We start from the raw sequence: 27,898 nt of genomic DNA, 5'->3' as shown, positions 1-27,898 counted from the left end.
GATAATGGTCCAGCATATGTATCTAAGAAAATGAAACGTTTTTTTGATTATTATAATATAAAACACATTACAGGTATACCAAATAATCCTACAGGTCAGGCAGTTATAGAAAGATCAAATCGTACTATAAAGGATATGCTGAACAAACAGAAAGGGACCGAAAATACCCCCAGGAACAGATTACATAATGCTTTATTAACCTTGAATTTTCTTAACGCTAATGAGAAAGGAACGACAGCAGCAGAGAGACATTGGATAATGGAAAAGTCTGCTGAACTAAATCAACCGATTTATTTCAAAGATGTGCTGACCTCTCAATGGAAGCCAGGAGATGTGCTACGTTGGGGAAGGGGTTTTGCTCTTGTTTCCACAGGAGAAGAAAAATTGTGGATACCATCAAAATTAATAAAGTTTCGATTTGAAGAGGAGAAACCTCTTGGAAAGGAGAAATGACAACTTATCCACAATGATGATATTCATACAGGTGGTAAGAAAAACATATAGAATGGGGGCAGGGTTCTGTTCTTATCTCCACAGGAAAACACTCATCTTTGAAAAATTCAAGGGACCCTGGATATTTGGATACTGACAGATGGAAAAATACCTGCCCAATAGGAAATATCAAGAAAACTGAATGGGTTGTGTAAGTAAAATTAAACCATATTTCTAAATTTATAAAGCTGGTTTTGAAGTTGGACTCTGGCTCAGTCCCTCTCCAATTCCAAGCCTGTTAGTAAGAGAAAAACCCAGAGTTTCTGGAGTTTCTGTCTCATGTCAAGAGCCATGGTGTGGGACAGAAAGAAATATGAGTTTAGAAAACATCTTTGCTTTTCTTCATATCTATCATACTTTTCATTGAATATATCTATCATGTCTTTCATTGAATATATATATATATATGTCTATATGATTAATGTTTAAGTTTTTCATAATGAACAATGAGTTTTTCCTGAAGTGACATTTGAAGTTTCCAGGAAGAAGATGGGGCCCCATAACAACAACTCCACCTGGTTGATATGACGTCATGATACTGATTGTGCTACTACAAGTCCTGCTTTGGATACCAGCTGCACAAGACAGTTCCAACTTGGTTAGCTGAAATGGTGCACATCCTATACAACATTTTGGCCAGACCTGCACAAAATACTCAGAGACTATTGGCAATTTTAAAAGACATTGATCTTGATTTAACCATCATTTTACTTTCACAGGATCCCCCAGAAAGAACGTCGCCCCCATGACAGCTGGAAGTAATTCTAGAGGACGACGTCCCCTCTCCCAGTAAAGTTTGCCCTTGGGTTTAGAGACATCATTTAGGGGTTGATTATAATTAGTATACGATTAAGGGTTGGGGGAGGAATTTTATAAGCTCAGGGATCATTTTGGAAAAAAAAAGAAAAAAAAAGAGGGATGATGGGATAATAGATTTGTAATTGTGAGTTACTGTTTTTAGACAAATATATTGGTATAGATTCTTGTATATTGACACAAAGTTAAATTATATTGACTATTGTAAGCATGCATGTTTCTACCTCTGCTTAAAACATTTTTTATGTATTGACATATATTGTATTGATATATATATTGTATATATTTACCATATTGCAGTGTACATTTCTACCTCTGATTAAGATAGTTATATAATGTTTGTGTATTGATATATATTTACCTACTGCAATGTATATTTGTACATTGTTTATATTTGGAGGCCATTGTCCTCATTTGTTTCACAGTTGTTTATTGTCTTAGTCTTTAAGTTAGATAGATATTGAGAATTATATAGACTAATAGTCATCTAAGTTTGTCATTTATAATTAGACTAATCAGGTTCTTTAGGTATATAGAGATTATACTCAGTATAGATAGATAATCTTCAACTTCTTCAAAGAGCTGTAGAAAATGGCCTTTAATCTAACTCAGAGTTTTGTGCTAGTGAGACACAATTGCTCCTGGCAACACCACTCTATTCCCGAGAGAATGTTGAGCACCAAAGACACTCCACCTGGAGCCTTCTTTTTGGCAGAACTGGCCTTGGGACAAAGAAATGCCCATACCTCAACCACTGACAAAGATACAGAGCATACATCAATGGATAAAACAGGGCTGTCATATCCTGCCAAGACAGGGTAAGATAGTTTTGAAAAGTTGCTTGCCTTTGAAAAATGGTATGTCAGTTATGTTAGGCCTTAGCCAATGTTGGTTGCTTCAATGCTGCTAATGTGACTTTGGGTGATTGCCTAGGTAGCTAGTTGTCTCTGTGATTTGTTGCATGTTTTGGAAGTTGTTTTACTGAACTTCCTAATTACCCAGGTAACATTATTTCCCTTCTCAGATCTTCGATAGGTTTGAAGACTATATAAATGCAGTTACTTTCTCTCATGACTTGGCCAAGTTATTTATTATACAAGACCTAAGCTAGTTAGAATAGGATATTTGTACTTATTGTATATAATTTCATAGTAGGTTTAGAACTCTCTTATTTAAACAAAAGGGGGAGGTGTTACGGGAGGTCCTCCCACTCCTCCAGCCTATCGCCGCTGAGATACCAGCCCATTGGCGCTGGTCTCTCTCCCTTTAAAAAAGCTGCCACTTCCCTCTCCTCTCTCTCTTCACTTCCTGCTCCGCTGGCGACTAGACTCACTTCCTGGTTGCACAGAGGGCTGACAGTGATCTGTAAGTTTTTTCCCCTTTAAATAAATACCACCCTATTAATCATAATTCCAAACTGGTGTGGCATTGTTTATGACTTACGCCTTCACAGAGAGTCCAGTTTGATCACATGCTCGTTCAGTCCCAGTCCAGCTGGCCTTTTAGTACAGTTTCTCATGTTGTGGTGACCCTGCCCACATAATGATTTTCATTGCTACTCCATAACTGCGATTTTACGACCACTATGAATCCTTATGTAAATGGCCTTATGTGACTGCTATGAAAGTGTCATTCAAGCCCTAAAGGAGTTACAACCCAGCGGTTCAGAACTGCTGGGAGGTATAAAGGGAAGAGCTGGCTCCATAGAGAATAATTGGAAGAGGAAAGCTTGGTCCCCAGTCATGACCCAGCCACAGAAGAAGCAAGATGTCTGCCTCTCCGAAAAAGGTGCTATGACACATGGCTAACAAAGACAAGAAAAATGGTCTAACATAACTTGTAAGAGTTAATAAGAAGTCTGAGCTAATGTGCCAATCCAATCAGTTTATAACTAATGTAGACCTCTGTGTGATTTCTTTGGGACTTAATTACTGTGGGACCAGGCTGAACAGAAAGCCTCTGACCACAGGCAGCCACTTAAATTTCTCTTTCCTGCTTAATAAGGGATCTCCCTATGAAAACAGGCATTCGATATGGATTGTGCCTAATCCAGAATCTGGAAGGGATCTCCCTCTGTGCATGAATCCCCTTAAGGGTTGGGAGCTTACTTATGACACAGATATATTGTCTTGATTGTTTCTTGTTTTTGATGTTTTCTCGGGAACCATGAAATAGTAAATATCTGTATCTGAAACTAGTATATATCTGTAACAGCTTTCCTGGGTGGATGTTCAGTTTTTGGTGTGTTGTCCCCATCTAATAGGTTAGACCAGGAAAATAATGCTTAGATTTCAGTCCTGGTGTCAGTATAGATGTTACTGTTCAGACTCCAACTACTCTCAGATCTCAAACTCAAGTTTGAGTTCTGGATTCAGATACTAAGTAGTCCCAGATTGATGCAGTAGTGATCTTGGTGTTAGGGTAGCATACTCATTTTCAACCTTTCTAATGCTGCATCCCTTTAATATATCCTCATGTGTTGACCCCATTAATAAAATTATTTTCATTACTACTTCATAACTATAATTTTTCTACAGTTATGTCATAATGCAGATGATCTTACATGACCCTATGAAAGGAATGTAACCCACAGGTTCAAAAACATTTGGAGGTAAAAAGGGAAGGGCTGGCTCCATAGTTCTGATAAACAGGTCTTAGATTCCAGCTCTAGGAAGAAGAGTAGAGAAATAACCAGAGTTACCTTGGCTATGGCCATGGAAATCAGTGAGTCTTATATGGATGGAGATAGCTTAGGTGCAGGGACTGAAGTAAGAGGCAGCAGATGCTCTAAGAGTACTCTGGAGAGAGCAGAATGGAGGAGACAAAGGAGGGTACAGGTAAGCAGGTGGGCAACATGGGTTCCTGTCAAGTATGATGGCTCTGACGTCCCTTGTAGAGAGAGAGGTGGGTACCTTGCGTTTTGAGAATCACAAAGGGATGAAGCAAGACCAGGGAAATGACTGAATGGGTGATCATTTTTTCATGTTACCAGCTTGACCTTCACTGCCAAAATAATAATAATAAAAAAATGGCATAGGAGTCCTACATTAGGACTAATCTTGAGAGGACAGTTTTTCCAGTTTCACACAGTGGATGTTGAGCTGTTTGCTGATAGCAGAGAAGCATTTCTGTAGACGAGATAGAGTGCATCACACACAAGGGAAGTTTCTTATTTGCACCAATTATATTAGTATTTCTCTTAAGTGTTGAGGAAGTGCTCTGGCTCTAGCCTAGATAGAAAAGATTCCCAGATCATGTGGATTCCTCAAGTTTTATTGCACAAAAAGTAAAGCCTGATAGAAAGCATTTGAAAAACCATCACTGAAACTGCATCTTTGATAGGAAAGCCATGGGCTAAAATTCTAGTTTACTCACGGTATCTGTACATTGTTCTAAACAGTCAGAGTTGATCTAAGGGTCATCTGGCTGCATGTGTGACTGACACTTTCTTTTTGTCAGAGGAAGTCACATTTGTATAGGAGAGCCCAAAACTTGGTAAGAAGTTACCAATTGCGCAGTCACCAAGCTTGTTCCTTGTCTAGTTGAGCTGACTTGTTCAAATATGCCTGAAAGTAAATTGAGAATTGAGAAAGAGACAAAAGACAGAAGATAGAATTGGAAGGCTTCTCAGTGAATACTGAAAAACCCCAAGTTTATTAATCATAGTTCTTAATACCCCAAGCAAAAGGAGAATGCAACTTCTTACTTAGCTTCTTTAGGTTCACCTATTGTAGACTTCGTGGCACTTATTTATGGCGAGAAACCAATTATGAGCGAGTACATCCCATGTTCATCTTTTTGGGTCTGGGACACCTCACTCAGGATAGTGTTTTCTATTTCCATCCATTTGCATGCAAAATTCGAGAAGTCATTGTTTTTTACCGCAGCATAGTACTCTAGCGTGTATATATTCCATACTTTCTTCATCCATTCTTCCATTGAAGGGCATCTAGGTTGTTTCCAGGTTCTGGCTATTACAAATAATACTGCTATGAACATAGTTGAACAAATGCTTTTGTCATATGAAATAGCATCTCTTGGGTATATTCCCAGGAGTGGTATTGCTGGGTCCAGGGGTAAGTTGATCCCGAATTTCCTGAGAAACCGAAACACTGACTTCCACAGTGGTTGCACAAGATTGCATTCCCACCAGCAATGGATGAGGGTACCCGTTCCTCCACAGCCTCTCCAGCAAAGGTTATCCTTGGTGGTTTTGACTTTAGCCATTCTGACAGGTGTAAGATGATATCTCAAAGTTGTTTTGATTTGCATTTCCCTGATTGCTAAGGAAGTTGAGCACGACTTTAAGTGTCTTTTGGCCATTTGAACTTCCTCTGCTGAGAATTCTCTGTTCAGTTCAGTGCCCCATTTTTTAAATGGGTTAATTAGCATTTTAAAGTCTAGTTTCTTGAGTTCTTTATATATTTTGGAGATCAGACCTTTGTCTGTTGTGGGGTTGGTGAAGATCTCCTCCCAGTCAGTAGGTTGCCTTTGTGTCTTAGTGACTATGTCCTTTGCTTTACAGAAGCTTCTCAGTTTAAGTATGTCCCAATGTTGCCCTTAATGTCTGTGCTTCTGGGGTTATACATAGGTTATACATAGGAAGCGATCTCCTGTGCCCATCTCCTGTAGGGTACTTCCCAATTTCTCTTCTATCAGGTTCAGTGTGTTCGGGCTGATATTGAGGTCTTTAATCCATTTGGACTTGAGTTTTGTGCACGGTGAAAGATAAGGGTCTATTTTCATTCTTCTACAGGATGACATCCAGTTGTGCCAGCACCATTTGTTGAAGATGTTTTCTTTCTTCCATTGTATACTTTTAGCTCCTTTATCAAAAATGAGGTGTTCATAGGTTTGTGGGATAAAATCCGGGTCTTCTATACGATTGCATTGGTCGACTTCTCATTTTTTATGCCAGTACCACACTGTTTTCATTACTGTAGCTCTGTAATAGAGTTTGAAGTCAGGGATGGTAATGCCTCCAGAAGATCCTTTATTGTATAGGATTGTTTTGGCTATCCTGGGTTTTTTGTTTTTCCATATAAAGTTGATTATTGTCCTCTCAAGATCTGTGAAGAATTTTGATGGGATCTTGATGGGGATTGCATTGAATCTATAAATTGCCTTTGGTAGAATTGCCATTTTTAATATGTTGATCCTCCCAATCCAAGAGCAAGGGAGGTCCATCCATTTTTTGGTATCCTCTTCAATTTCTTTCTTCAATGCCTTAAAGTTCTTGTCAAATAGATCTTTCACTTCCTTGGTTAGATGTACCCCAAGATATTTTATGCTGTTTTTGGCTATCGTGAATGGTGAAGCTTCTCTGATTTCCCTCTCTGCTTCCATATCCTTTGTGTATAAGAGGGCGACTGATTTTTTTGGAGTTGATCTTGTATCCTGCCACATTACTAAAGCTGTTTATCAGCTGTAAAAGTTCTTTGGTGGAGTTTTTGGGGTCGCTTATGTACACTATCATATCATCTGCAAATAACGAAAGTTTAACTTCTTCCTTTCCAATTCGAATCCCCTTGATTCCATTATGTTGTCTTATTGCTATTGCTAGAACTTCAAGCACTATATTGAAGAGGTATGGCGAGAGTGGAACATGAGCAAAGAAGTCGGGACCACGAGGCGTGCACCCACCCACTGAGACAGTGGAGCTGATCTACTGGGAGCTCACCAAGGCCAGCTGGACTGTGACCGAAAAAGCATGGGATAAAACCGGACTCTCTGAACATGGCGAACAATGAGGGCTGATGAGACGCCAAGGACAATGGCACGGGGTTTTGATCCTACTTAATGTGCTGGCTTTGTGGAAGCCTAGCCAGTTTGGATGTTCACCTTCCTAGATATGGATGGAGGGGGGAGGACCTAGGACTTACCACAGGGCAGGGAACCTGGACTGCTCTGTGGACTGGAGAGGGAGGGGGAGAGGAGTGGGGGGAGGGGGAGAAGGGTGGGAGGAGGGGGAGGGAAATGGGAGGCTGGGAGGAGGTGGAAACTTGTTTTTTGTTTATGTTTTTTTTTCTTCTTTTCTTAATAAAAAAAAAGGAGAATGCAAAAGACTTTTTTATCAATGATACAAGGAACAAACAATCATAATAACCTCCTTAATATTCAACACATCTAGTAAGCTCAACCTTAATCAACCAACCTGTTATTTGGCCTTGACAAACATTAACTTTTTTTATATAAATTTATTTATTAAAGATTTCTGTCTCTTCCCCGCCACCGCCTCCCATTTCCCTCCCCTTCTCCCAATCAAGTCCCCCTCCCTCACCAGCCCAAAGAGCAATCAGGGTTCCCTGCCCTGTGGGAAGTCCAATGACCACCCACCTCCATCCAGGTCTAGTAAGATGAGCATCCAAACTGCCTAGGCTCCCACAAAGCCAGTACGTGCAATAGGATCAAAAACCCATTGCCATTGCTCTTGAGTTCTCAGTAGTCCTCATTGTCAGCTATGTTCAGCGAGTCCGGTTTTATTCCAGGCTTTTTCAGACCCAGGCCAGCTGGCCTTGGTAAGTTCCCAATAGAACATCCCCATTGTCTCAGTGTGTGGGTGCACCCCTCGCGGTCCTGAGTCCTTGCTCCTGCTCTCTCCATCTGCTCCTGATTTGGACCTTGATATTTCTGTCCTGTGCTCCAATGTGGGTCTCTGTCTCTGTCTCCTTTCATCGCCTGGTGAAGGTTAATATTCAGGAGGATGCCTATATGTTTTTCTTTGGGTTCTCCTTATTTAGTTTCTCTAGGATCACTAATTATAGGCTCAATGTCCTTTGTTTATGGCTAGAAACCAAATATGAGTGAGTACATCCCATACTCCTCTTTTTGGGTCTGGCTTACCTCATTCAGGATAGTGTTTTCTATTTCCATCCGTTTGCATGCAAAATTCAAGATGTCCTTGTTTTTTACTGCTGAGTAGTACTCTAATATGTATATATTCCATACTTTCTTCATCCATTCTTCCATTGAAGGGCATCTAGGTTGTTTCCAGGTTCTGGCTATTACAAACAATGCTGCTATGAACATAGTAGAGCATATACTTTTGTTGTATGATAAGGCATCTCTTGGGTATATTCCCAGGAGTGGTATTGCTGGGTCCATGGGTAAGTTGATCCTGAATTTCCTGAGAAACAGCCACACTGCTTTCCAAAGTGGTTGCACAAGTTTGCATTCCCACCAGCAATGGATGAGTGTACCCCTTTCTCCACAACCTCTCCAGCAAAGGCTATCATTGGTGTTTTTTATTTTAGCCATTCTGACAGGTGTAAGATGGTATCTTAAAGTTGTCTTGATTAGCATTTCCCTGATCGCTAAGGAAGTTGAGCATGACCTTAAGTGTCTTTTGGCCATTTGAACTTCTGTTGAGAATTCTCTGTTCAGCTCAGTGCTCCATTTTATAATTGGGTTGATTAGCCTTTTACAGTCTAGTTTTTTGAGTTCTTTATATATTTTGGAGATCAGACCTTTGTCAGTTGCGGGTTTGGTGAAGATCTTCTCCCAGTCAGTGGGTTGCCTTTTTGTCTTAGCAACAGTGTCCTTTGCTTTACAGAAGCTTCTCAGTCTCAGGAGGTCCCATTTATTCAATGAGGTCCTTAATGTCTGTGTTGCTGGGGTTATACGTAGGAAGTAATCTCCTGTGCCCATGTGTTGTAGAGTACTTCCCACTTTCTCTTCTATCAGGTTCAGTGTGTTTGGAGTGATATTAAGGTCTTTAATCCATTTGGACTTGAGTTTTGTGCATGGTGATAGATATGGATCTACTTTCATTCTTCTACAGGTTGACATCCAGTTTTGCCAGCACAATTTGTTGAAGATGCTCTCTTTTTTCCATTGTATACTTTTAGCTCCTTTATCGAAAATCAGGTGTTCATAGGTTTGTGGGTTAATGTCAGGGTCTTCTATTCGATTCCATTGGCCGACTTCTTTGTTTTTATGCCTATACCAAGCTGTTTTCAATACTGTAGCTCTGTAGAAGAGTTTGAAGTCAGGGATGGTAATGCCTCCAGACGATCCTTTATTGTATAAGATTGTTTTGGCTATCCTGGGTTTTTTGTTTTTCCATATAAAGTTGATTATTGTCTTCTCCAGATCTGTGAAGAATTTTGATGGGATTTTGATGGGGATTGCATTGAGTCTATAGAATGCTTTTGGTAGAATTGCCATTATTACTATGTTGATCCTCCCAATCCAGGAGCAAGGGAGGTCCTTCCATTTTCTGGTGTCCTCTTCAATTTCTTTCTTCAAAGACTTAAAGTTCTTGTCAAATAGATCTTTTACTTCCTTTATCAGAGTTACCCTAAGATATTTTATGCTGTTTGTGGCTATCGTGAAAGGTGATGCTTCTCTAATTTCCCTCTCTGTTTTCTTATACTTAGTGTATAGGAAGGCCACTGATTTTTTGGAGTTGATCTTGTATCTTGCCACATTATTAAAGGTGTTTATCAGCTGTAGTTCTTTGGTAGAGTTTTTGGGGTTGCTTATGTATACTATCATATCATCTGCAAATAACGAGACCTTAACTTCTTCTTTTCCGATACGAATCCCCTTGATCCCTTTATGTTGTTTTATTGCTATTGCTAGAACTTTAAGCACTATATTGAAGAGTTATGGAAAGAGTGGACATCCTTGTCATGTTCCTGATTTTTGTGGGATGGCTTCGAGTTTTTCTCCATTTAATTTAATGTTAGCTGTTGGCTTGCTGTAAATCGCTTTTATTATATTTAGGTATGACCCTTGTATCACTAATCTCTCCAAGACTTTTATCATAAAGGGGTGTTGAATTTTGTCAAATGCTTTTTCAGCATCTAATGAAATGATCATATGTTTTTTTTCTTTCAGTTTATTTATATGGTGGATTACATTGATAGATTTGCGTATGTTGAACCAGCCCTGCATCTCTGGGATGAAGCCTACTTGATGATGATGGACAATTTTTCTAATGTGTTCTTGGATTCGGTTTGCCAGTATTTTATTGAGAATTTTTGCGTCAATATTCATAAGTGAGATAGGCCTGTAATTCTCTTTCTTGGTTGGGTCTTTGTGTGGTTTTGGTATCAGGGTAACTGTAGCTTCATAAAAGGAATTTGGCAATGACTCTTCTGTTTCTATACTGTGAAATACATTATGGAGTATAGGTATTAGCTCTTCTTGAAAGTTCTGGTAGAATTCTGCATTGAAACCATCTGGTACTGGGCTTTTTTTGGAAGGGAGATTTTTGATAACAGTTTCTAATTCTTCGCGACTAACAGGTCTATTTAGACCGTTCACCTGTTCTTGGTTTAGCTTTGGTATATGGTACTTATCTAAAAAAATGTCCATTTCTTTTGCATTTTCTAGTTTTGTGGCATACAGGCTTTTGTAGGAAGATCTAATGAGTATCTGAATTTCTTCTGTGTCTGTGGTTATGTCCCTCTTTTCATTTCTGATCTTATTTATTTGCGTGTTCTCTCTCTGTCATTTAATTAGTTTGGATAGGGGTTTGTTGATCTTGTTGATTTTCTCCAAGAACCAACTTTTTGTTTCATTGATTCTTTGGACTGTTTTCTGTGTTTCTATTTTGTTAATTTCCGCCCTCAGTTTGATTATTTCCAGTCTTCTACTTCTCCTTGGCGCGTCTGCTTCTTTTTTTTCTAACGCTTTCAGGTGTGCTGTTAAGTCCCTGATGTATGCTTTCTTTAAGTGGGCACTTAGTGCTTTCTTCTTAGCACTGCTTTCATAGTGTCCCATAGGTTTGAGTATGTTGTCTCTTTATTTTCATTAAATTCAAGGAAGACTTTAATTTCATTCTTGATTTCTTCCTTGACCCACGTGTGGTTCAGTAGTTGACTGTTCAGTTTCCATGAGTTTGTCGGTTTTCTGGGGGTAGCATTGTTGTTGCCTTCTAACTTTAATCCGTGGTGATCTAATAAAACACAGGTGGGCACTGATACTTTTTCTATCTGTGGAGGTTTCCTTTGTTTCCGAGTATGTGGTCAATTTTCGAGAAGGTTCCATGAGCTGCAGAGAAGAAGGTATATTCTTTCCTATTTGGGTGGAATGTTCTATAGATGTATGTTAAGTCCATTTGCTTCATTACCTCCAATAGTTCTCTTAATTCTCTATTAGGTTTCTGACTGATTGACCTGTCCATTGCTGAGAGAGGTGTGTTGAAGTCTCCTACTACTAGTGTGTGTGGTTTGATGTCTGCCTTGAGTTTTAGTAATATTTCTTTTACATAAGTGGGTCCTTTTATATTAGGGGTGTAGATATTCAGGATTGAGACGTCATCCTGATGAATTGCTCCTGTTATGAGTATAAAGTGTCCATCTCGATCTCTTCTGATTGATTTTAGTTTGAAGTCAGTTTTGTTAGAAATTAATATGGCCACACCTGCTTTTTTCTTAGGACCATTTGCTTGAAAGACCTCTTCCCAACCCTTTACTCTGAGTAGATGCCTGCCTTAGTGGTTGAGATGTGTTTCTTGCAAACAACAGAATGTTGGATCCTGTTTTGGTATCCAATCTCTTAGCCTGTGCCTTTTTATAGGTGAATTGAGACCATTAATATTAAGCGATATTAATGACCAGTGGTTGTTTACTCTGGTTATTCTTATTGTTTTTTTTTGTTATAGAGTTTGTGTTTCTCCCTTCTTTGAGTTGTGCTGGTGAAGGTTCACTAGATGCCTGAGTTATTGTAAGCAGTGTTGGCAATGTTGGATTCCTTGAGTTCCGGGTTTCCTTCTATTACTTTCTGTAGGGCTGGATTTGTGGCTACATATTGTTTAAATTTGTTCTTTTCCTGGAATGTCTTGTTTTCTCCATTGATAGTGAACAATAGCTTGGCTGCGTATAGTAGTATGGGTTTGCATCCATGGTCTCTGAGCTTCTGCAGTACTTCTATCCAGGACCTTCTGGCTTTCATGGTTTCCATAGAGAAGTCAGGTGTAAGTCTGATCGGTTTACCTTTATAAGTTACTTGGCCTTTTTCCTTTGCAGCTCTTAATATTCTTTCTTTAACCTGTATATTTTGTGTTTTGATTATTATATGGCGAGGGGATGTTTTTCTTTGATCCAGTCTGTTTGGTGTTCTGTATGCTTCTTGAATATTCAAAGGAATATCTTTCTTTATGTTGGGAAAGTTTTCTTCCATCATTTTGTTCAAAATATTTTCTGGGCCTTTGAGCTGTGACTCTTCTCCTTCTTCTATTCCTATTATTCTTAGGTTTGGTCTTTTTATTGTGTCCCATATTTCCTGAATGTTTCGTGATGAGAATTTGTTGGCTTTGCAGTTTTCTTTGATCAGTGAATTTATTTTCTCTATGGTGTCCTCAGAATCTGAGATTATTTCTTCTGTTTCTTGTATTCTATTGATTATGCTTGTTTCTGTAGGCTCTGCTCGTTGACCTAGATTTTCCATATCCAGCTGGTCCTCAGTTTGTGTTTTCTTCCTTGCTTCCATTTCAGTTTTCAGTTCTTGAACTGTTTCCATTACCTGTTTGATCGTTCTTTATTGGTTTCCCAGGGTATCATGTACGTATTTACTCATTTCTTAAAACTTTTGATTATACTTCTCATCCATTTCCATAAGGGCATTTTTCACATGTTGTTTAAGGGACTCTATTGCTTTCATAGAGTCAATTTTTTCCACTTCTTCTGTGTTAGGGTGTTAAAGTCCTTCTGTGGTAAGATCATTGGGTTCTCGTGTTTTCATGTTGTTTTTCAGATTATTGGGTGAATTCTTGCCTTGGCGCCTGCCCATCTCCTCCTATCAATGCTATCTAATGGATCTTATAAAACCGGATCAGATTTCCCTGCTAGCCAGGAGCTCCTCTTACAAAGTGCCCTCGCTCTTTTTCCTGGCTTCTGCCGGGGACCAAGATCTCTCTCACCCCTCAGAAGGGTGTTCAGGAATAGGACCCACCTCCTGCTTTGCCAGGGACCTCACCAACCAAAGGCCTACCTCTTTTATTTAATTGTAGTGGGTCGATCTGCTCATGGTGCTGCGCGCTGGTCCCTGCAGCCTGCGTCTGCTGCCATGACGGTCCCCATCGCCTGCAGCCTGCATCCTCTGCTGCTGCGCTGGTCGCCGCTGGTCTCCGCCAGCTGCAGAGGCCATCATCCGTCCACCTGCAACATCCAACTGCGCCGTCTGTCCAACTGCCCAAACATTAACTTTCTGTCCATGAGTCTAGAGAGAAATGGAGTCACTGTGGCCCCTGCAGATTTTACATCTGTACCTCAGGAATTAATAGCATCTCCTGGTAAAAAGAAATCAAAATCTTTCACTGTAGAGGAAAGATTGATAAAAATACAGGGAATTGACAAAAGGATGCAGAATAGAAGGATATTTCAATAATGGTTGGCCACTCGCATCTGCAAGTAAAATCAAGATCAAGAAATAAACAATTTAGACGATTTAGAAGTCCCAGAAACCAGATATAATTCTGTCCTCCTTCCTCAAGAATATCCAGGATGATTCTAGGCACTCTCAGGCAAGCTACTATGCCTGGAAAAAGTAGAGACAAACCAGTTTGTGTAGAATGGGCTCTGACCACCTGAACTACCTGAAGCGTACCCTCTCCAAAGCATTGTATTGTCTACAGTCTGTCAAGGGTGCTCCAGATTTCTTCCTATTGTGAGATGATGCTCATTGTGGGATGAACTGGTGACATAGCTATCTTTGAGTGATATCTGCTTCTGTAAGTAATACTTTACCAATATTCCTATAAGAAACACAATAAAAATTTGGATCTGATCTTCAGTCTGGGGTGAGTAGGTACTTGTTTACACCTCCTGAGGAAAATTTTCATACAAAATAGTCAAAGAATGGTTGCAGTCTACTTTGTGTAGGTGGATTTTTTTTTTTACTGTTACCCTTATCTTTGTTGCAATGCATTTGTGGATTACACAAATTGAAACTTTCGGTCTGTATAACATACAATTCCCTGTCTCTTTCTTTTATGGAAAGTCATCATTTTCTTCTCTCTGTTCTTTGGTGTGCCAGGAAACTACTGCTAAAGTGTTATATAAGGAAGATAAATGAAATACAGATCCGCAAGTTTGGGAATTCAAGAAATAATTTCCAGCATTTGGTGTGGTTTCTTCTTGTACCTCTGTTGCAGTATATGGTGATGGTCAGAATTCAAGCCAAATGTTTCTAAAATCTTACCTTTTAATACAAAAACTTAGTTAAAGGCTCATCCAGATTATAAAGAAGCCTTGAATCTTTTCTCAAAGCACAGTGACAGTAAAGAGCAGACAGGAATATGTGTGAAGAGCAAAAGGGGTCACATGAAAAAAGGTGTTCAAGGGCCACAGCTTTTGTTTGGAGCCACTTCCATGGAGTTCAGGAGAAGGTGTTGGGGTGCTGTGGGGGTGTGACATGGGTGGATCTTCATTTCAACTGACAGGCTTAGATTAGGTAGGCATCTACTTCCTGTGCATGTCCTTTCAACACAGTATTTCATTTGATTATATACACACAATTATACATAGGAGGAAGGTGGTAAGCATGATATTCATCATAAAAGTTCCTTCTGAGGACACAGTTTCTCTTGTTGTACATGTACCTGAACTAGTCTAGTCTGGATTACATCGTTCTCTTTTTGGTATCAAAAAGATTTTGTGAAATACTTGAATATAAGTAATATATTTAACTATTTCTAAGGACAGTAATCATTTTCATTATTTCCAACATTTATATATTTATTTGTGACCTGATGTATGGTGGTTGTCCATGGGGTAAATAGGTTTTAGAAATATTGACAGCAGAATGTGTGTATACAGGGGATGCAGATAATGGTCTCAGGCTGGAAAGTGCAACTGTGGTTATCAAACAAGAAAAGTGAGGTCTCAAGTGGCTAAGCTGTTTGCCATGCTAGCCTGTCTCATCCTCATGTGCTGGCAGAATAAACCGAAAATAAAGGAAAAAATAAAAGAAAGATGAAAATAACAAAACTAACAATAGAATTTCCTTCCACATATGATTTTCAAGTTGCATTGATCTATTGATGGGGAGTGACCATGAACTAACCCCCCCGTCCCCATTAAACCCAAATTTCCATGATATTAGATTGGGAAATAAGACATGGATTTCCAAATTCACGTGGGCATCAGATGTAGAAGTAAGTCACAAAACAATCATACACCAGTTTGGAATTCTGATTAATAAAAGGGTTATTTATTTAAGGTGAAAACTTAGAGATCACTCTCCTAGACAACAGCCCTCTGCACGATCAGGAACTGAGTCTAGGAGTCAGAGGCAAGAGAGGAAGAGCAGGGCTACTGCTGCTTTTTAAAACAAAAAAGACCACTCCCAAGTGGGCTGGTATCTTAAAAGAGTGGAAGGAGCTCCTGCAGCAGTCAGTCCATTTTTACAGCAGTAAGAGAAGTAAACAATACTCCAGAAAGGCCTCTTTGGGACTCCTGACTAATTTCTTAATTCCTTTATCACAGAGCGTCATCATTTTTATCTCAAGGTTTCCAGTGACATTATTTCATTCTAGAATTTGAGTTGAGATTCCGTCCTGTTGCAAATAATCCCCACACATAAAACATCTCACTTTTGTGGATTCTTTGCTCAAATAATTAAACTCTATGAAACACTCAAATTCATTGAACAAAAAGGACCTGAAGACTTCTCCTGTCCTCAGCAGACTAGCTTTGGAAATGGCACTCAAGGCTGAATTCAATCTTCTGTGTCTATTAATGCCTTGGTTTTTCTGGAGCATATGTGGTCTACTTGTTCTTTAACATGCTTTGTCCTTAACTTCACACGTGAAGCATGTATTCTATACTTTTGATTTGACAGCAATTCTCAAATGGCTGAGAGATATTCCCAAGAAAGCACTGCTTTATTGAAAATGTGGTTTATATTTAAGTTTTATTTGTAAAACTTATAGATTAACAAGTATAAAAGTTATTGATAAAAATATGGAACTTAGATCATCAAAAGTTTATAAAGAATATAAGAAAGTACCATTTCCTAGAATTTAGAACAGGTCTGATGGTGGTGGCACAGACCTTTAATCCCAGCACTCAGAAGGCTGAGGCAGGTAGATCTTGAGTTCAAGGCCAGCCTGGTCTACAAAGTGATTTTCAGGACAACAATGACTAAACAGAGAAATCCTATCTTGGAAAACCACAAAAAAGAGCTGGCTTTCATAGATATAGTATTGCAACAGTTCATATATACATTTATTTTCTGGACTTGGTTCTTATCTCCATAAACAGTATCCTTGGCATCCGGGTTTTCAGATCTGAATCAGGCTTGAGGGACTTTCTTTCTGACATTGACAACCTTAAAGAAGAAGATGATGATGTCAGATCAAGTGAAATTCAATGACACCAAACACTCTACATTGATACTGATGCGACCCTATAGGTCACGTCCCATTTTTCTTTTTCTTTTTTTTTTATTTTTTTTTTATTTTTCGAGACAGGGTTTCTCCGTAGCTTTTGGTTCCTGTCCTGGAACTAGCTCTTGTAGACCAGGCTGGCCTCGAACTCCCAGAAATCTGCCTGCCTCTGCCTCCCGAGTGCTGGGATTCTAGGTGTGTGCCACCGCTGCCCATTTTTCACTGGACTATCTTTTTAATGCCTCTCCGGCTTTGGAGTCAGCTTTCTTCCCTACTTGGGACTATGAAAGTAGTCACACCTACAGACTTGAGCACAGTTGGAAGGGCTGTGTATGACACAGAGCTCCAGAGGGGAGGAAAGAGCTGCCATCCTTGATGGGGCGACTGAGTTTAGAGACTCATTGAACAGGCAGGCTGGGAGGAGGGAGAAAGGACTTTGCTGTTGCAGCTGCCATGGGGGAAGTTTTAAACCTTTGGCTGGTGGTCTGAGAACCAAGGTGCTGTAAGAGCGTTTCTTTGTGAACGAACATGTGATCCCTTCTATTTCTTCTGTTCACATGGTTTAGTGACCTTTTTAAAAGTGTAAAATAAATCCCACACAATGTGTAAGTATAACAAGGATTGCGGATTTTAGCACATTGTGGTCTGATTTGCCCAGGGCATCCTTTGGAACTTATGATTTATGTACGTCATGCTCTGCAACAGACAGTATTTGAATATTATACATGAAGGCTCCAAGATTCTTTGTGCTTTAGTCTTTGCTCATTTTGAAAAATTGAAAAGTCATAATTTAAAACAAACATCTTAATTACCTGAGTCCTGTCAAATTATCTCTCTGCTTTGATAAAGGAGATACTTTTTGTCATTAGCTAAACATATAACAACTTTTGAGATTTTTGAATTTTTTCTTTAGTATAATTTAAAAATATTTACTTAAAAGTTAGTGGAAGGAACTTTATTATTAAACGTGAAAAGTTTAATTTTTATTTCTATTGGATTGTATATGTAATACCAACAGAAAAGTACACGATATATATGTATTTATGAAATCACATATATGAATGATTCTTAAGAATATTAAATTTCAGAGCACACACCTGCATGTTACTGTGTCTTACAGACTTCAGCTGCCATGTATCTTTGCTTGAGGACAATTCAAAACAGACGAGTCGAAGTTTTTGGCCTGGCTCACACTTTATATTGGTCAGTCTTCCATGGACCACCACTTCCATTTTCCCTGTATCATCTTCAATTACATAGTAAATGCAGGAATTCCTCTCAGTTTTCTGAAAAGCAAGTTAACATTCATCTTTTAGGAAATGTGTCAAAGCTTGTCACCTCTATGAGGAATAAAGAGTGTCGGCATAAACCTGTCCCTGCCAAGGCAAGATGGCTCTTGGGTTTAGAATCACAGGCACAAGGGCCAGTGAGATGGTTCAGTGGGGAAGGGTGCTTGCTGACAAGCCTGATTACCTGGGCTCAATGAGCAGGACTCATGGTAGAAAGAGAGAACTCATTTGTGGAGCTTCTCTCCTGAATTCCACACTACTTTAAAAGTTTTTGTGTTTCTTCCCATCCCTCACAGACAAAATAAATAACTAAAAGATGGTTTTCAGGCACAAGAGAGTTTAAGATGTTTTAGTGAACAAATCTTTTGTTTGAAATCTTGAAGCCTTGTGGGCCTAGCCTTAATGATTGGGTCACCACTGCAGCCCTTGGAAGCCACTCTTATGTTTATCTACTTGATTTTTTTTCTGCGTGGTGTTTTTAGGAAAAAATGAGTATATTTCTAAGTACTATGGTTACATATAAGAGTATCTGAGATTTCTTAAGGGACAATAAATGAAAACAAGAATTATACAGCAATAACCGTTTAGTTACCATTGCAGGTTTCTTAGGTATCTCCAGGAGGCTTGAGAAAAAAGGCTACTTGTGACTCATTGTCAGTCTGAGAAACACTACTACAAGTCTTTTTTATTTAATGTATTTTAATTTTTATGGAGAATAAATTTATTTACATGAAACATAATCTGATCATAATTTTTCCTTTCCTACTCCTCCTGGATTATCCTCACTTCCCTACCTTTCCAACTCCACAGCTTCTTTCTCTCTCTCTTAAGGAAACAAACATGTGAATAAAGAAGAAAATCAACAAGAATGAAACAAAAAGACACACACAAGACATAAGAAATAGTATGAGAAACAAATACACAGACATACCAATAGGGACTAACATTCAGAGAGAGAGAAAGACTGATATACTCAGTTAAAACACACAAACACACACACAAACACACACACACACAAACACACACACACACACAAACACACACACATATCTCCTTTGTAAATTGATCACATTTGCTCAGTGCACACATTGTTCACTCTACCCCTTCCTAACCCCTCATAGGTTGAATCTACAGCTTTTAGTTCTGGCATTTAAGTTTGGTTCCCACTTAGTTTACTTTTTAATTGTGTAACTGAATGCACCAGCACAGTCAATAACAGTATAGATAAATTAAAAAGCCATGGCAGATTCATAAACAATGAATTATGAAATCATACTCTTAACAAGAATACTAATGAATTGGTGCATCGCCACTCAAAGAAACACCAGAAAGTCTTAGATTTCCTAGAGTTTCCTCACTTCCATTGTGCCCAGTTATTAACTGTGAAATTAAACTAGACTGTTAAACTCCTCTTCCTTTCACTATTTAAAACATTAGTCACCCTATCAAAAAAGCTTGATACAATGTAAAGAATATTATAATGAGGACACATTAAAGAAATAATCTTGGCTAGTTGGTCATGGCTTCAATCTGGAGCAGAGTAGTCTCTTGTTTTTTATTCTCATCATCTCAAACTGTATGTAGGCTTTGAGTTTGGCTGTTCTGGCAACTGAGTTGCCAATAATATGGGTATGGAACCTATCAAAGAAATAGAATCTAAAAGGAAAGTTTGCTATAAACTGAACGTTGTCTAGGAATAAGATGGACATAATTGATTGTCATAGCCAGGAAAATGCCAAAGTTATTGATGAATCGATTTCTAAAGATTTTTCTTGGTTTTACCTTGTGGAGTAGAATAAGAGACTCCCAATCCCCAAAAGAGGAAACCATACTCATCTCTTTCTGACATAAAGAGCAATTACTTCCTGTGTTAAATAAGTTGAGCAAATTCCAGTGACAAGTTAAAACTTAAAATGCCAGACTGCAAAAGGAATTTCCCAAGTATCACAATGGCTTACCTTATATACCATAAACTTTCCACTGACATATGTCCCCTGTGCCTGTGAGAAAAGATCCCTAATTTTAGGAGTCGCATTGGCTCTTTGCCTCAGTGTTTTTGAGATATCCATGGTTCTGTTCTTGTCTACATCAGACACACAGGAACTTTCGTGTATTTCCAGAAATCCATTTGAGCCAAAATAATTTGATATGGCAATAATCTTATTTGGAATGAACTTGTTCTTTAAAACTGGGTCAAAAATCTTCACTCTGTAGAATTCATTCTCAGTCGCCACTGTGGCATGGAACATCCTTTTGTCAAGAATCAAATCATAAGTAAATGGTTTTGTTACTTTCAAAACCATCACTTCCTTGGGTTCTCGATGATAACCTTCTTCCTTAGCAGGTTCCTTTGGTATGTTTCCCCTCCTTGGTGTCTACATAAAACACACAGAGGATAAACATGCATAATTCAGACAGATCATAAGGCACAATTCCACTGAGTACAGTGGAGAACGTCTAAACAATGATTGCCATACTATAATCTAGATAAAGTGAAAAATGGATATTTACCTGAATTATTATCTAGTTATTCTAGTTAATATAAACGTTACTTGGTAGGTAAAGAGTTTATACTTATATTTGTGGGGACTGAACCCAAAGGCTCCAAGCTCTAGTTAACTTATTATTCTAGGAACATTTGGAAATGTTTGATTACAAAACCTGGACTAAATATTAGAGCTTTCTTGTAATAGAGATAGGCAGGCAGTCTAGGAAGATACCCTGAAATATTTCTACTCAGAAAGGGTTCAGGCTAGTAGCTCTTATTTTTCTTATATAACAGTTTGGGGGAAAATCCTGGAACCAGAAAATGTTCATGAGGTCATTTTACTTTGACCACCTGTCTTCTCAGTATCCTACTGCATTTTTGAGCATCAGAGGAGCACTTTGAAATGGAGGTGACAGAGTTGAACTGGAAGAGGAAGCACGAGGACAGTCACGGCCGACCTGGGTACCAGTGCAGGGAGGCAGCTATAACTGAAGTACTCTCTGACCCTTGACTTGGAAACATGCAGATTTCACTCTGTGGGTGATGGAGTTTAACTGTGATTACCAACTGATGTATTCTAACATCAGGAAGTACATTTCCAATATAATTGCTGCAGCGATTCACAATCTGAAAACAACACCTTGAATAAAAAGTATAATGTGCAAAATTAAATACGCACGTGACTCAGCATACTCTTTACAGAGTAGGCGTGATCAGGTGATCGCTGAGTCAGACATTTTCTTAATGGAGTACAACATACAAAGTTTTCTAAAATTGAATGTAGGGAAGGATCAGTTACTATACACAATAAAATAGTGATTATTTAAGTAAAAGATTATGTGTCCATATAGATTAATGAAAAATTCTTGCAAGAGTGTGCTAATCTTTGTCATTATACTGTGAGAGTAGGAAGCCATTACCTCACATGAACTGCTGCTGGTAGTTGCTGGAGACACCATTGGAGCCAGGAGACTTTTGGATGTTGTTTGTGGAGCTAGGAGACTTTCAGATGTTGTTGCTGAAAGCATCTGGGGAGCCAGAGCACACCTAGGTGCTTCTACTTTAGGACAGGGAAGAGCCTGACCAGTCCCAGAGGCTACTCCTCGATGATCTTGAGTGGGGCACACACTTCTGGGCATTGTTTGTGGAGGAGCATGAGGAGCCTGGTTGAAGCTGGATGTTGCTGCTGGATGCATTTGAGTGGTGTGGACTCTACTTGTCGCTATTGGTCTAGGCACCCAAGGATCCGGAAGACTGTTGGATGTTCTTAGTGGAAATATCTGGAGAAAACGAGATGCTCTTGCTGGAGATGGCAAAGAAGTCAGGAAATAAGGAGGTACTGTTGCTAAGGGACTTGGGACCTGAACGATCCTGGGTACATTTACCCTAGCAGGGTTAAGAGTCTGAATGCTATTTCCTGTTGTTCTTTGAGGCACCTGAGTGGTGCTGACATTTCCGGGCACTGCTCCTGGAAGAGTGTGGGGCACCTGAAAACTGCTGGATCCTGTTGCTGGAGGCGTCATTATGACTTGGGCTTTGCTTTTTAATGTTGCAGGTACTCTAGGGCTTTGGGCACTTCCAGATCCTGTTTGAGGATTGTGAAGAGTCTGTATGCTACTGAATGCTGCTGTTGTAGGTAGGTAAAGGTTCTGGGCTCGGATGGACCCTGATACTGGAGACATCTGAGGAGCACTGAGAGAATTGGACACCGTTTCTGAAGACACACTAGGGACCCAGACATTACTGGATGCTGTTGATGAAGGGACGAAAGGAGTTTGGACAAGATTGGATAGTGTTAGATTCATGGGAGAGTTCAGATGGATGCTAGAGTCTGATACTGGAGATATTAGAAAACTTTGTGAGGGTGGTTCTGGGGAGCCTTGAGCCGTTTTTAAAGAGTCACATGTTTCTGGAGATGTCTGTGTAGTGTTGAGGCTGCTAGAATCTGTTGCCGCGAGCCCCTGAAGAGTCTGGCCTTCCCTTGCAGCTGAGGCATTGCTGGTTGCTGACAATGTCAGAAGCTGGTGTTTTTTCTGGGAATCGTCTGTCTTTAGAGTACTCTGTTTTTTAATGTTTGTGGTTTTCTGTTTCTAAAGAAAAATAGGATTGAGATACTTTTAATACTGTTTACTGGTTTTTTGCAAATGAGACCAAGTGCTTTTATTCACTTTCCCTTCTGTAACGAGAACTTTTACCCTGCCAGCTTGCTCCTGGGCTGACGGAATTGTTTAGAACATACTTCTAACACCTAGCCTTCACTCTTACTATTAGATATTACAGCTTCTCTTAAAAGTCCGGTATTGAATTTTCTCTGGTCTGGGATGGAATACTAGCTCAAAGTATCTTACAAAACTGGCCAAATATTTCTTGGTTTGGTTCATTTCTCAGAATCATTTCATGGGAAACTAAGCATGTAGTAAAATTGGTTGTTTCTGTATTTTTCTTCATGTAGACTTTCCAATCCATCAAATATTTGATCCTTATTGTGCACACAGGGAGCCAACCCCCACATACCTTGAGATGATGTGATGGATATTGTGTGACAAGTATGCTAAAAATTGATCCACTTAGATGGATTTATTGAATGATGATGAAGCTCAGTTGACAGAGTAACTAAGATGCCTGAAGACCATCTGGACTCATTGAAACCTCTGTGTAGGTCTTTAAAATGAGCATGACTCCAGTTAAATACAACTTCTACATATGTGAGAACTACTTGTAGTTCAGGCAACAGATCTGGTTAGAGCATTCACTACACTTTCATAATCTTAGCGGTATAAAACTGCAGCATGATTAATAAAAACCCAGAGACAGAAACTGGGGTTCAACATGAAGGCCAGAAAAACAAAATGGCCAGTCACCGACTCTTACCACTACCTAAGCAGAAATGGTGATCCTGCCTCCGGGAATCTCAGAATGAGACTGTCAGAGAGCTGTCTCCTCGTGTTTTATAGTCTTCTCCAGTGCTGGTATTAAAAAAGGCATGCACCACTACTGCCCACACTAGTGTGGCTACTGGGATTAAAAATATGTGTCATCACTGCCTGGTCTTTAACACTAATCAGTGTGGCTGTTTTACTCTCTGAAGTTCAGGCAACTTTATTTATTAAAATACAATGAAATATCAGTACAAAAAATTTAAAGACTATAAATTTTTCTTCAAAAGCGAAGGGAAGTTCGTATGCAAATACTTTTGTATAACTGTACAGGTCACTTTTTACTTGTTTCTCTTTGTAGTTTTGATCATCCAAGATAAAAGTCTTCTAAAATTCAACAATTGCTGTGAAGCTGATGCCATTCTAGCCAAAATGTTTACTAGCTGTAGCCTATTTTCTAGACTTGTGTACATATCAATTGTATTTCTGTCATCATCTACAAACACAGTAAATTAGATGTGCCTAAGAAGTTCCCATGCTAAGTACCAGGACTCTATCATTTAAAAAAATCAAATGTTGGTCTTCTCAGAGGTTCAGTACAATTGTACCATGCAAGAAAATAAGGACATTTCTGTAAATTGCAGTCATGACCTCAAAATACATGCATGATGAATAATAGGTGACATATACAATAAAGTATATGATTAAGAGGTTTCTTCTTCCAAGGCTATGGTTGTTGCAATTATATTAAGAAGGCATCTTACTGGGAACAAGATTCCATTCCCTTTGATGAGGAATATCTGGGAGACTTTAGTGTATGCCTGGAGGGGTCTGAATCTGACTAGTAGCAAAAATGACCGCTTCAGTTCTACTGGTTAGTGATGGACAGGGATAAAGACTTCAAGGCAGGGAAACAACATGCATCAACAAAAATGCTAAGAGGAACACAGAATGACAAGAATAACCCCTGAAATTGGATCACCAGCAAAGGGAAAAGGGCTGAGAAGAAAGTAGGCACTGGGGATTGAAATATTCCAGTGTTCATCTCTATCTGTCTCCTCTATACTGCCATCTGAATCCTAAGCAGAAAGTTGGTTGACAGCCATAGAAATCATTTCATAAGTACTTACCTTTTCAATACCACAGAGGCTCTGATACATAATTAGATAATGAGCTATTTACTAACATGAGGGAAATCTTTGTAGTAAGGTGAGACATTTTTCCAAGGCTGTGGTGAGTCCAGTGATAAGCTTCGGGAAGGAGCAAGCACTGGGAAGAGGAAAGTGGTACCTTGTTGGAGGAATTGCTGGATGGTGTTGCAGGCTTCTCAGGAGTCTGGAGACAATCTTCATCTTTCTGTTTGTTGCTTCCTGAAGGTTTTAGAGGCTGAGTCTGCTCTTGGTTAAGCTTCCTTTTTTTGCCACTTTCAGTTCCCGCAGTTTGTTCTTCCTTTTTCAGAAAGAAAAATGTTTTTTCTTCATTGATTTTCCCATGCACTGAAAATTGAACGCCAAGCTTTGTACATGCTAAATTGTGCTTTTCTATACAGTTTTATCCCCAGTCTGTAGTAATGGCTTTAGTATAAGCTAACACATAATATTCTTAGAACCACAAAAATCTTTTGCTTGTCATGGAGTTCTAAATATATTTTGTCATTGTGCATACCTTATTCTTAAAAGATGGACTGTATGTATATTGTGGTGGACTGTGTAAGAATGGCCCCATAGACTCACAGATTTGAATGCTTCATCACCAGGGAGTGTCAGTACTAGGAAGTATGGCCTTGTTGTGGTAGGTGTACTTTGTTGGAGAAAGTGTGTCACTGAGCTTTCAGATGATAAAGCCAGGCCCAATGTCACTCTCTGTTGCTGCTACCTATGAAGATGTAGAACTCTCAGCTAACTCTCCTGCACAATATCTACCTGCATACTGCCATGCTTCCCACTATGATATTAATGGACTAACGTTCTGAATGTAAGCAAGCCCCAAATAAATGTGTTTTTTAAAAAAATAAGAATTTCTATAGTCATGACATCTCTTCAGAGTAATGGGAACCCTAGCTAAGACATATAATGGTGTCTCATAGAGGAGTAGAAAAATTTCATTAACCTCACCCCATTTATCCTTGTGGTATCAGAAGAGGATTGGGTGCAGAAATACAAAGCCCATATTTAGGATGAATCTTTTCAAGAGCTACATCCCAAAGCAAATGCTATTTCAGCAAATGGTCTTTAAAAAGCCAGATAGTGATTTTTTGTTTGCATACTTGGGTATGTGTTGGGGGTCACACTGCACAAGTTAGATCATGTGGTAAATACGACATACAGTGAGTAAGAAGTCGTGATAAATTTGTCGACTTCAAATCTCGTTCTCACAGAGCCTTGGACAAGATAGGTACAGTCCTACATATTCCCAAAGATTTCAAAAGGGGTGGCTCCTGAGTGGAAACATTTTTGGGCAATCAGCCACCTTACCTCTGAAGAGGGTGCATTACTGGAGCAAAGACCATGGGCACTGCTGGGCTCCCCTTGCTTTCCTTCCACTGCAGTTTTGTTCTTTCCTTTCATTTGTTTTACAACTATACGAATAAAGAAATCACAGTAAATCCATGGAAATGGGTGAAAATGGCTGAAGCTCATTAAGAATTATTTATTTTCCTTTCAGTTTTCAAAACTGAAATGGATAGTTTATTCTACTTTTATTAATGGTTTTACAGAAAGACAACGAATTCATGTTGTTTTTAACAAAACCTCAACCATTCAGTTATACCAATAAAGAGTCAGGAGCCAGATGTTGGGGAGAAAGCCTGCTAGCTCCTAGAAACAGAGAAAGGACCAGCTGGCCTTCCTAGTCCACTGGCATCCCATGGTCCCCCTTTTCCTGTATCAACTCAAACTAAAACCTCTCAACCTCAATTTCCCTCACTTCTAAAGCCCGTGCTTCTCTCTAACCATCATGATAACTCTCTCTTACTCTTGAATTGTTTTTTTTCTTAAAAAATCTATGTATGCTTCCTGTCAACTGGTTGCTTGTTCTGACTCTTGACCTCTGGTTGACTTTATTTAATTCTGTTTACAATATTCAAGTAGAAAGCCTTTGGATTAAAAGTGTTGCTAGGGCTGAGCCCACAACAAACTTGGAAATAGTTTTGTTTTGTTTAAAGAAAAAAAAACAGTAAATAACACAATTTCCAGGTAGAAAGTGTGATCAAATATCATTTCATAATAACAAGAACTATTTCATCTCTATTTGTGTCTATACTTTTTCTTTCTTCTGCTGCAGAGACTCTACCTCGACAGAAGGCCACCAGTGGTACCAAGTCAGATATATTCACACTTCACTGGATTTTTCTGCATCCCAGGTGTAGTGAAATCAGCTCTTCCATCTTGGGAACTTCTGTTGATATCACTATAACCGTCTGCCAACCCTCTTATCCCACAGATTGATTTTAAAAGCATGAAACTTTTATGATAATACCAATAGGTTATGTTCTAAAGAATATAATTACAAATCATAGAAAAAGAGAAAGAATTATGATTTAATATTTGATATAACAAAGTAGTAATATTGGATTTTGACTTCCATGTTGGGGATATATCTTTCGATGTAACTCAGAGTACATTTTCTATGTAAGTCAATCTGCAGGTCTTTTGACTCAGATTCCTTATGCTAAATTCTTGGGTCAGAGTTATGTATCATTATTTCCAATATTTTTTTAAACCTATAGACTTTATAAAGAAAAACTATTTAACACCTTTAAAATGTGGGCATATACTTAATTATGAAATCACATTTCTTACAGAATAGGAATAAATTAGAGGGTATGCATTGTTTATCAAGTATTAAATTTTCTCTATTTAAATGCTTTAAATGAGTTTTTTTTCAATTTATCTGTCATTTTCTTTTTTTTTCTATCATGTTGGGTACACTAATTTATCTCAACAACTGCTTTTTGGTTCAGTTTCCTCCAAAGCAAAAGATGTCTACCCAGAAATATATCAAAATTCTTGGTATGAAAGCATTTTTCAAAATCATTAACTTGCTGACTTCAGAACAGATTCTACCCCTGTATTTTCTAAGGCACACAATGGGAAAGGGACATATCAACTCTGATCACTGCAGGGAGCTAGACATTTGGGAAGGTTGGCGGAAGGATGAGTGTCCAGGGAGCTTCCCCTTGTTACCTTTTGCTTTCTCTGCTTTGAGAGCTTCAACAAGGTATTGAAGATCTCTATTTTCTTGACAAAATCCTATCAGTTTGCCGAGTCCAGCATCTTTTGGGAATGTATCCTCCATCAGGTCAGCAATCTGAATTCTGTCATAATCATTCTGAATGCTTTCAGACAGGTGTAGATCACATCTTAGTAAGTACTTAAATATTTTAAAGTGGTAGTATCCCATACAGTCTAATCCGTTTTGAAGAACAATTTTTTTGTATTCACTCATTATTCCTAATATTATGGACACTACAAAAACATAAAAATGGACAAAGAATTACATACATATCCAGACAATTTCAAAACAGTATTATTCCTGTGTGAGCGAATGACCAAAATTGATAATGTCCATAATTTCTTGTGCGAGAAAAACAGAGTTAAAT

At 38.8% G+C, this 27,898-nt stretch overlaps 1 protein-coding gene across 1 annotated transcript in view; it reads right to left on the bottom strand.

Annotated features, from left to right (window-relative positions):
• Positions 1-15,476: 15,476 nt before the first annotated feature.
• The window catches only part of LOC121442004 (gamma-interferon-inducible protein 16-like), a 40,583-nt gene continuing 28,161 nt past the window's right edge, over positions 15,477-27,898 (bottom strand). Inside the window, 6 exon segments of the mRNA XM_041643443.1 lie at positions 15,477-16,587; positions 17,743-17,931; positions 19,893-20,309; positions 21,343-22,512; positions 24,589-24,794; positions 27,483-27,669. Of these exon segments, the coding sequence (XP_041499377.1) occupies positions 16,552-16,587; positions 17,743-17,931; positions 19,893-20,309; positions 21,343-22,512; positions 24,589-24,794; positions 27,483-27,669 (2,205 nt within the window). The 3' untranslated portion in view covers positions 15,477-16,551.

Source organism: Microtus oregoni, unplaced genomic scaffold, assembly GCF_018167655.1.
Source record: "Microtus oregoni isolate MIOR12 unplaced genomic scaffold, Mior012 000086F_ref0000336, whole genome shotgun sequence".
Classification (NCBI taxonomy): domain Eukaryota; kingdom Metazoa; phylum Chordata; class Mammalia; order Rodentia; family Cricetidae; genus Microtus; species Microtus oregoni.
Note: the sequence above shows the minus strand (reverse complement) of the source record. Positions and strands in the feature narration are given on the sequence as shown.